General features: G+C 43.2%; 5 protein-coding genes across 5 annotated transcripts; 3 read left to right on the plus strand and 2 right to left on the minus strand.

The window, feature by feature from the left end:
* Nucleotides 1-5: 5 nt before the first annotated feature.
* On the minus strand, nt 6-1,988 carry RIM20 (Rim20p; the record flags this gene model as incomplete). Its single annotated transcript, XM_002553204.1, has 1 exon — nt 6-1,988. The coding sequence occupies one exon, from the start codon at nt 1,986-1,988 to the stop codon at nt 6-8; it is 1,983 nt and encodes a 660-aa protein (XP_002553250.1).
* Nucleotides 1,989-3,861: 1,873 nt separating this feature from the next.
* Nucleotides 3,862-6,042, minus strand: EFR3 (Efr3p; the record flags this gene model as incomplete). Its single annotated transcript, XM_002553205.1, has 1 exon — nt 3,862-6,042. The coding sequence occupies one exon, from the start codon at nt 6,040-6,042 to the stop codon at nt 3,862-3,864; it is 2,181 nt and encodes a 726-aa protein (XP_002553251.1).
* Nucleotides 6,043-6,167: 125 nt separating this feature from the next.
* CEF1 (Cef1p) lies at nt 6,168-7,859 on the plus strand (the record flags this gene model as incomplete). Its single annotated transcript, XM_002553206.1, has 1 exon — nt 6,168-7,859. One exon carries the CDS (start codon nt 6,168-6,170, stop codon nt 7,857-7,859), a length of 1,692 nt encoding a protein of 563 aa, XP_002553252.1.
* Nucleotides 7,860-8,051: 192 nt separating this feature from the next.
* Nucleotides 8,052-8,513, plus strand: CAF20 (Caf20p; the record flags this gene model as incomplete). Its single annotated transcript, XM_002553207.1, has 1 exon — nt 8,052-8,513. The coding sequence occupies one exon, from the start codon at nt 8,052-8,054 to the stop codon at nt 8,511-8,513; it is 462 nt and encodes a 153-aa protein (XP_002553253.1).
* A 370-nt stretch (nt 8,514-8,883) lies between these two features.
* On the plus strand, nt 8,884-10,011 carry SCJ1 (Scj1p; the record flags this gene model as incomplete). Its single annotated transcript, XM_002553208.1, has 1 exon — nt 8,884-10,011. One exon carries the CDS (start codon nt 8,884-8,886, stop codon nt 10,009-10,011), a length of 1,128 nt encoding a protein of 375 aa, XP_002553254.1.
* Nucleotides 10,012-10,510: the final 499 nt, after the last annotated feature.

Consider the following 10,510-nt stretch of genomic DNA (forward strand, 5'->3'; position numbering starts at 1 on the left):
AGAGATTATTCATAACTTGACTTTAGCAAAGCGTCCTCCAAGTTTCTCTTTTGTTCCTTTCTCTGCGCCTCAAATTGCTGCACATCTGTTAGTAGAGAGCCTGCTGAAGTGATTAGATCATTGTAAAACTTTGACCCGCCTATTATGTTTTCTTTAACGTCACCTAAGAGCTTCAAGGAATGCTTAAAATCTTGAACAAAAATGTCACGAGCGTCAATACGCTGCATTTGCCTGTCACCTTCAACTTGTGCTTCAAGCTTTTCGATCAGTTTGTTGTTTAGGTTCTTTTCGCCTTCTACCGCGCTGATTTCTTTGTCAAACATTTTAAGGTGTTCAGCAAACAAGCCTTCAAATTCTGTTTGGCCAGTTTTCTTATAAGCTGATATTATTTTTGGGAGGATAGTGCTTCTGGAAGACTTGTTTTCTGTTTTTAAAATTAGATCCTCTCGTCTCTTAAGTGTAGCTGAAACCTCTTTAACGAGAGGGTTATTAGATTCTGGTAACTTTATAGGCGCTGTCAGAAGTTTCTTATCTATCACCTCAAACTGCTGAGTCGTTTCGTAATCAACAGATTCTCCTTCTTGTAGATACTTCTTAATTTTGTGGTATTTTGACCAATAATCTTGATTGACCTCTTCAGATGGGGCAATAGTCCAACTCAGTGTTCCGAATTTGGACCTCAGCAGCTTGTCTGTATCAGATTCTTGACTCAAAAGGCTAAAAACTTGCCCCAAGATGTCTCCAACATGTTGTGAATTGAGCTTCAAATCGTTCATAGAGCGCTCGCAATTGTCCAGCTCTTCAGGATCGATAGGGTGCAGTGCACCCGGAATTTCATAAGAAGGTAGCTTTTCAAGAAGCATTTTGTTCATGGCATTAAGAGGCGCAACGATGTATTGTTGGAAATATTGTTCTTGGCGTTGGCTGAAAGCGTTGGAGCTTTCCATTACAAAATTGGGAAGAAGTTCTTTGAAGAGAGGAGCACAAGCTGCAGAACCAGTCGAGCTAGGTGTTCCGCTTATATCTTCGAAATTAATTGACTTCACCATTGAGGCCGGTTTCAATGGTGGGATGGTTGTTGGTATGTTTTGTAGGTAAATCAAATCATTATCTCGTTCTGCAGTTTTCAAAGCTTCGCTGACTTTCCTTCTGAATAGCTCAGCGGTGTCGTCCTGCGCTGAAACATGGCGTAGGTGTTCAGAAGCGTCCCTTAGGGATTTCACTTTCGATCCATAATCTCCTTTTTCATCAAAAATTAGGCTGTATCTAAAGCTCGTTACGGCCTCGAAATATGAAGCTTTGTCTTTTAGGCGCTTATCCCAATCACTTCGTATAAGCTCGCTCGAGGCTGCCTGTTTATAAGAAGCTTTATAGTAAAGGGACACTTGAAGAGCAAGTCGAGCAATTATGGAGTTTTTCAATCCATCTTTGATGGCTTTGAGCCAAAAGAGCTCCTGAGCTTGCGCCAGCATTAATTGTTCCAAGCACTGAATGGCTTTTTTTTCCATGATAGGATCGCTCATTTCTTTAAGTTCCTTAGCAATAAATGAGAAACAGCCCGCGCTTTTTTGGGAGAAAATACATGCTTTCTTTAATCCTTCAGTTGTACCATTATTGGAATCAGCGGCCAAAAGTGAATATAGGGCACCGATATCGTAGACTATGTTTAGCTTTTCAAAAACAAACCTCGAGTCTTCCTTTCCATACGATTTTAGGCTTAGAGTTTCGAACCATTTAAAGCTCAGTTGATTATCTGGAAACTTCTTCTCGAGTTGAATCAGCTGTAGGTAGTAGTTATGAAGAGCTTCGACACCTTCTGGTGAAATGTCAGCCTCTAAGGCAGCATCTCGCATCTTATCAATAGTTTCCAGATCATTGCCGAAGACAGACGCTACCTGGTAGAAGTTGTCGTTTATTAAGTTTGATAGACCACTCTTTAGATCTACTTTTAAGCTTCTTTTCAAAGGGATACACAGCAATTGGGACATGCTTCTGCTTTTTAGAACATTGAATCGTCAAGACTTGCGCTTTCCGCTCATGGGAAATTAACTAATTTTAAAATTATACTAGGGTCCGTTTGCATATCCCCAACAAAAATTATAACACAACGCCAGCATTGGCGATGATTTTTAAAAGAAGCAGGTATTCATCTATCTCCGTTATACTCGCGAGCATATAAATGGGATATATGTCTGTGTTGTGCTGGCAACAAGATGGTTAATAATCCTTGAAAGGATTCGGATTTCCTGAATTGCTATGAGTTTCGATAATAAAAACTACTTGTTTTGTTCTCCAGTTATAATAGAGCATTAACGTGAGCGCAGTTTGAATACTCAATTAACTCAATACGACTTGTTGGAATTGTCCTCATCCGTCCTTCATGTTTAGGAAGACACTTAGTCAATCAAATTATTCCTTAAAGGGGGTTTCGCCGATCTGATGCCTCTACTATGAGTATACCCGCCTTCCCTTTCAACTGGGTTGAACACCTCTATTTTGAGGTAATCAAACATAAAACTCACTTATGACTTGCTTGTACTCACGCGCTGTGTCGGCGTCATACTTCGGCGCAAAGGTTTGAGAAACAAAATAAATCGTGGCAAAAAGATTTTGAAAGAGCGCAAAAAGTTCAAAGCACGCCAAAAGTCCCACTAAAATTCTCTTTTCACCCTGAAGCAACAGTTGCCTCGCTATTTCGATGATAAATTGTGCTTTATATGACGTTTTGCATTTTTTAAATTCCAGTCATTGCGACTGCCGCCTTGCCCAATGAAAACAACCTCCACGATATTGGAGCTCGGTTGATTTGAAGATGATTTCACTGCTCAATAGAATGGTAGGGATTGCTCTGCAGTAGAGGTTTCTCTCAAATCTGTTAACCTCTATTGAGCGCTTCCTCAGTTAGTAAGAACTTCCTTCAGAAAATTAAACTTAAAAATATGGAGATTACTTGAATCATCAAGCGCTTGCTACACATATATTACCTGATACGTAGTATTGCGGCAAAAAGAACAAACGGATGTGCTTTTATTGAGAGTGCTGCCGTGAATGTCGGAAAATGGCACCAAGCTGATTGATGCAATTAGTTGCGATCACCAAATGCCAGGCCTATAACCACCGCCAATCCTAGACCTCTCACATATCACTTGAAGTGTTACCTTTTTAACTTGTGTGCAGTTTTCTGGGAAAGAAAGCGTTATTCAAGTTTCCGTAACATGTGTCACATGCTGGCATTGGCGGCTATTTTTATGGTATATTTAAGCTTTCAGCGATATACCAAAGCTATTATCTCAACCGAGCTCTGAATATTTTAGACAGTGAGAACAATCAAGGGCACATATATTGTCTTGCGTTTAACAAGAAACCAGAGTCAAGTCCTTGCACAATAGTGTACGTGAGCACACGCTGCGCTTGATTTAACTAAATGAGAAAGGCCAGTGATGATTTCGATGATGGCACACAGGCGGTCAGCTGTGCTCGGCCTGTATGCGAAAGGTCAGGACCAAGCGCCATAGAAGAATAAAATATTAACGAGCTCGCGCGGATGTTTGGATACAATTTTACAAGTTTTGGGACAGCTCTCTATCAGTATATAGTTTGTATAAAAGAAGGAGCCATCGTAATTACACATATATGCGGTGGCTCAAAAACAGGTCCGGTTGTTGTTGCGAGGAAGTCGTCTAAAATTTTTGATAAAGCCTCGAATTCCCATGCGCGAAGAAGAAGTACTACAATATCTTGGGATTTTCTTTCTTTCTTAGAGCACGCTTGTGCCATCGTGAGCATAGAAGCTTGACTTAAATCCCATAAAGCAGTGTGAAGTTTTTTTTTTTTCGTTCAGAGAACGAGATTCTGTGGGTTCTAAGCCGCGAACAGCTTTCCCCTGGTGGATGTTATCTGCACGTCTTCATTGGCGTCCTTAAAGTCGTCCTCGTCCTCTTGAAGTCTCACGGGAATGCTGAGTCGCTTTGCTCCCTTAGATGCGTTGTTGAGCAGCTTGAGGCTTTCGGATCTAGCTATCGCAGTTTTCTCAAGACCGACTACTTCCTCATCGTCTGGATCTTGAATTTTTATTTCGTTGCAATCGTCATCAAGTTCTGATAGGAGGAAGGTAATGTTTGTTATGTGAGATTTAACTGACTGCGAGCCTCTTGATAAGCCATTTCTTTTTGAGGCAGGAGCTCCCTTAAGTTCCGCTGCTTTTAGGTCTTTCACCTTTGGTGAATTGTATCTAAGTGTTTTTAAGGAGCGCACGTCGGAGGAGACAGTAAACTTTGGCGTGTATTCGTAGTTGTTGTTCGATGGCAGGGGCAGCGCGAAGCTTTCTTTGTTATGAGTTTCTTCGTTATTGTTACTGTGGGACACCAAGTCAGTTGTTGAAATATTATTTCCGTTGGAAGCAATGATTCTCCTGCCTTTTTCGGAGTATTTGTTCGTCTCAACATCAGAATAGTAGTTTAACAAGTCGTCACGAGAGAAACGCTCTCCAGATTTTCTTTTATATTGGGCTTGATTTCTGTAGTCGCTTATGCCCAGGAATTTTGCGGCCTCTTCGTGGTATATGTAGTAAGGGTCATTGTTTTTACTATCGTACTCCAAGTAATGCTTTAAACCGGCAAGGAGCGCAATTCCTTTGAATTTAGAGAACGCTGCAGCAATAAACTCTTGTTGTAGACCTTCAGATGTTAGGGAGTCTATGAAGTGAAACAACTTCGATATCGAAAACGACCCGCTGACCGACTCGCTGACAACGCTGAAAAGTTTGAGAGGGCGATCGACATATGCAGTGAGATCTAGGAACATTTCCAAGCTCAACGAAGGTGTGTAGGTCGATGCCGCGAGTTCCTGTATATCACGACGCAGTATATTGTGAAACTTCAAATTTCTTTCGTCTCTCAACCTCAAGAGAATTTCGGAAAACATGTCAGAGGTTTGATCTTTATAGTAAGTCTTTCGGTTTAGGTCGCCTATGGTGGTAGCGCATTGGTTGCTTGTCTCTGCAGTGGCACCTGCAGCAAGTTGAGTATTGAGCAGTTTGCGCATAACGTCAAGAATACTTAGACCAACAATACTCACTTCGGAAACGAGTAAGCTTGAGATCAATTTAAGAACTATCACAGATTGCTCCTTGTCTTTGTCGAGCTGACGGATGAAGATGAGGATAACAATATATCTCAAATGAACCGGAATTCCATTACAGATGAATTGAAGTAAACTCTTGTTTGGAATTCTCAATAGCACTTTGAGCAAGGCCTTTATTGCTAAGGTTAACTTGTCAGTCTCAGCAGTGTTGAAAAATGAGCGTAGTGCATTGACCGCTTCATCGTCACTGTTAGTTAGGTCATCCAAGCCTGGCACCTGAGTCTGTGTTCTGGTGAGTCTCTTCGCGATTGGCTGATCTGAGGAAGCTTCTAAATTCTTCACCCTATATTGCGGGTTTCTTTCCTGATATTTTGTGAGTGATAGTTCAGCGGCTCTAGATAACAGCTTACTAGCTTGTGGGGTGGCCGCAAGGTTAGTAACAACTGAGATATCTGAACAGCCTTTGAGAAGCAGAATGTCGTCGCGCAGACGATCTGTTACGACCTCGAGGTACAAGTTGACAAAAACTTCGAACATGTCGATAAACTCCGTATCTCCATTGCACATGGCACCATCTAAATTCCGGCATATGCTTCCAAACGTCTCCTCCACCTTTTCTAAGACGCCGACGTCGTTGTTAACATTAGCGTTCGAGAGTATTTTAATCATTATTTGAAGAAAGTCTTTAACAAACACATTCAGGTTCTCTTTGCAGTGGTTGACGATCTTGTTCATGAGCTCAAGAGTAACAGTGATATTCCCAATTCGCCTGTGGTTGAGGTCTGCCACACATTTCTTAGCCAAGTAGGTGCTCACCTTTTCAAGCTTAGTACGTCTGGAATTTACATAGTACAGCAGATATGAGGTCTCCGAGGACTTGGGCTTTTTGTCTGGCGTTCTCCCTGTCGGATAGCACTGATTGACCAATTTCTGGTGCTTGGGAGTGAACAGAATGCGCATTTTTAGCCCTTTTTTGTTCAAATCTTTTAGTCGGTTTTCATTACTTAGTTTTCGTGTAAATAATTACTGCTGACAACATTAAAAGAGTAAGTGATATGAACCACTTATAGCTCAAGAGCCTAAATATGCCTCCTGTCCCCATTTATGTCAAAGGGGGAGTATGGTCTAATATTGAAGACCAAATTCTAAAAGCTGCCATACAAAAATATGGAACCCATCAGTGGAGTAAAGTTGCATCTCTGCTCCAAAAGAAAACTGCTAAGCAATGTGAATCTAGATGGAATGAGTTCCTGAATCCAAATTTGAACTTCTCTGAATTTAGCAAGGAGGATGATTCAAGGCTACTCGAACTGGTGAAAAAGCTGCCAAACCAATGGAGGACGATATCTGAGGCCATGGGCCGGACGGCGCAGGCCTGTATTAACCGATACAATACTCTTTTGGAAGGGGAGGATTCAGAGTTGAAACTTGGCAGTTCTCTTGATTTCGAAGTGGGCAATATAGACTTGGCTGCCGAAAGCAGACCTGCAAGACCAGATCCCGCCGACCTTGATTCTATGGACAAAGAAATGCTAGCAGAAGCACGCGCCAGGTTGTTGAACACTCAGGGCAAAAAGGCCACAAGGAAAATACGGGAACGTATGCTAGAGGAAAGCAAAAGGGTTGCACATTTACAGAAAAGACGTGAATTGAAACAAGCTGGTATCGACTCTAAGATAAAGGCCCCGAGAAAAAAGTATGGAACCGAGATTGACTACAACGCGGATGTAGTTTATGAGAGAGAACCGCTTAGTGGGCCGTATGACACAAGTGAGGAGGACAAACGGGCTGCCCGCGCAATCACCAACTTTGAGCGCTCTGTGGATCGCAGCGGTTTGAAAGATGACGCGAGGCCTGGTAAGAGTGCTCGCCCTAATAAGAAGCGAGGACGAGATGAAAAAACGCAAATTAGTGGGGACGATTCCATTGTAACAAACGAGTACAAAAAGCCCAAGCTCGAACTTCCGATTCCGGCCTTGGCTTCTCAGGGCAAAGCAGTTGGAGCAGGCACGGAACATAGAACAAAGCCTTCGAAGAAGGCCATTTTGAGGTTATTCCAGCAGCTTCCAGAACCCAAAAACGATTTTGAAATAGTCCTCGATGATGAAAGTGAAGATGAGGAAACAGAGCAAACCAATAGTCCTGACATAGAGTCCGAAAACTTAAGCAGGGAAGTATATGAAGAGATGTCCGCAAGTCTGGAGTCACGGCTTCCAGAACAACAAGTGAGTACGGATTCGCCGAATTATAAGAAGTTCCAATCGAGCCGCGCAGCTCTTCCGCTCCCTGATCCTATCATTAGTGCGAATACTCCAATTGACATCGAATTCAACGCACTATTAGCTTCTACGCTTATCGGACATGAACCTATCGAAGGGTATGAACCTATCGAAGGGCAAGAAACGTTGATCCGCACAAAAAACGCATTATTCGAAGCTTTGGAAGAGCCACAGGAACAGGAGAGAGCAGAATACGAGCAAAGAGTACGAAGGATTTTGAGTAAGTCGCCGTACGATAACCCCGACGCAACGCAAACCTCAATAGAAGACGCCCTGTCGAGGCTTAAAACCCTGCAAACATCTATGGCCGAGGCAAACCTTCTTAAAGATCAAAACACTTCCACCGCCAACAAAATATTTACGAAGCTGTTACCAAAACTTTCTCACTTGCGACAGAAATACTACCTGCATTACAAGATGTACCAAAACGAATATTACGCAATACAAGCAAGAAAGAAAAAGCTGGAATTGTTTCTTGAAGGGGCAAAGCGTAGCTGAAATACATCTTTTCTCTGTCTAATGTGGACTTTCAGCGATCTATCAAGAACTTCTATCTTTGAAGTTACGCTGCACGATAGTGAAAAAAATTTTTGGTGACTGTTAGGCGAATTGGCGACAACATCAAAGTCAAAGCCAAAAGATCAGAAGCTGACAACGAAGGCCGCATCTTGCCCACATTCACCAGCAAACATGTTCAGATACACAGAGGAAGAGCTTTTGCAATTGAAGCCTGAGGTTGACGTTCCTGTGAACTTCGACATTGACTCATTCAGAGCTATCATCGACAAAGTTAAGGAAATCCAAGGCCTACAAGAGGAAGAGTACCAACAATTCCACCGCAGAAGATCTTCTCACCACCATGGCAGACCAAAGATTAAGCACACAAAGCCTAAGATTACCACCGATTCAGACGGGTGGTCCACTTTCGAGAACACTGTTGCGAGAAGAAAGTCGAATGCAGCTGGCAACGGTAGCGAGGAGGACTTGCCCGTTAAGGAGCAGCCAGTGATTGCTCAGGAAACGTTGAAGGTTAAGCCCAACAAAAACATTACTTCCACAAAGCCGGCTGATGCCAGAGATATCGTGACTGACAAGGCTGTCAACAACTTTAACGCCTTTGCTGCTCTGGAAAGCGACGAGGAAGACGAGTAGGATTCCTGTATGTAACTTTATAGCCCAATACAAGCTACGGGACTAAAGCAATTATTGCTGTCATCTGTTTTGAACTCTGGATCCTATATGATACAGGCAGTTTCCGGGAAAGCGATCATTCCTGCAACCATAAAATGAGAAAGGCCCGCCTGCTTAAGAAGCCGTAGATTAGCAAGGGCACTTGCCTTATCTCGACGAGTTCGCACAGTTTCCTATGCAAGCATGACTTCCATCATTTAATACGAAGCCCATCGCTTCTTTATCATGAAATTATACAGCTTGGCCTTTCATCTCAACAAAGGCTGACGAAGAACTTCCGTTCAACTGGCAAGCAGCAAACCAAAATTTTCTGTTTTGCATTTTCCGAAACATGGGGTTATCATTCATACGATTGGCATGTCTTTTAGCTCTTTTTCTGGCCTCTGTAGTGGTGGCTCAGGATTATTATGCTATCTTGGGTGTGTCCAAAGATGCATCTGAGAAGGAGATCAAATCAGCATACAGGCAGCTTTCTAAGAAGTACCATCCCGACAAAAATCCCGGGGACGAGACCGCGCACCACAAATTCATCGAAGTTGGCGAAGCATATGAAGTTCTAAGCGATGATCAGAAACGCCAAATATATAATCAGTATGGCGCAGAGGCGTTGAAAAATGGCGGTCCTGGCGGGTCTGGTGGACCTGGTGGGCCTGGAGGTTTTGGAGGTGGATTTCACGATCCAATGGATATCTTTGAACAAATGTTCGGCGCGCAACGTGGTGGTGGCGGCAGGGGCAGACCTCGTGGCCACAACCTCGAAGCACGCGAAGAAATCACATTAAAGGAATACTACCAAGGAACGTCGCTGGACTTCACACTGAATTTGAACGACTTTTGCGACAACTGTAAGGGCACTGGTTCTCAGGATGGCAAGACCACACGCTGCTCTGATTGTCAGGGCCAAGGTGTCGTTATACAAATCATAAGAATGGGTCCTATAACCCAGCAAATACAGCAAATGTGCGGCGCATGCCAAGGAAAGGGTCAGATAATTAAGAACAAGTGCAAACAATGCCATGGGGCAAAGGTTGAGCGGAAGACAAAGCATTTCCACGTTGATGTTCCTGCCGGAGCTCCACGCGACTTCGTGGACGTCAAAAACGGAGAGGCCGACAAAGGGCCGGACTTCGACGCCGGAGATGTGTACATCAAGTTCTCTGAATCTTCGAGAGACAATATGGGCTACAGAAGAAGAGGAGTGCATCTTCACCGGACTGAGGTGCTGACCTTGAAAGAAGCATTGCAGGGAGGCTGGAAGCGGGAAATTGAGTTCCTGGATCACACCAAGAAAGTTAAGCTGCATCGGGATGCTGGCGTGCCAGTTAGGCATGGCGAAACCGAGCGTGTCCCCGGATTTGGAATGCCCAAAGACGGCCGCCACTTCGGCGACCTATTTGTGGACTATGTCGTCCTTACGCCTCACAAGGTGTCCGCCCAGCTGATAAAGGACGAATTGTGAGCTACTTTGCATATATATATACGTGTCTAACAACTCTGGAAGCCGCGAGACTGCATTTGTCGCAAGAATCATGACCAACTATATCAGATTTGAGCTGCAAAAAAGAGAAAAGCTTTCCCGCATTCAATAGCTGGAGATACATCTTAAACCGTCATTCTCCCATGCATCTTTCATAGTACCACCATATATTTAAGGCATCAAACCGAAATAATGGATTTAAGTATCAGTGACGCCAGTGGAACGCATGGTTGATTATGGAGTTAGGAATGACGATGAATTCATAGAGCTCGAAAACTTTTTTTTAAACAAACACCAATATACCTTTAGACGGCGATCTTGCTTTCGAATTTACGAAGGTCTTAAGGGCTCAAACACCATTAGCACTAGTGGCTTTAGGTCTGAAGAGGCACTGGATTGTATTTCGATCGTTTCTCCTACAAGTCTTTTGAATTTATGTGATGACTTTTAATATTGAGCAATTGATGAGGCGTCGGTTTTT

Source organism: Lachancea thermotolerans (assembly GCF_000142805.1).
Source record: "Lachancea thermotolerans CBS 6340 chromosome D complete sequence".
Taxonomy (NCBI): domain Eukaryota; kingdom Fungi; phylum Ascomycota; class Saccharomycetes; order Saccharomycetales; family Saccharomycetaceae; genus Lachancea; species Lachancea thermotolerans.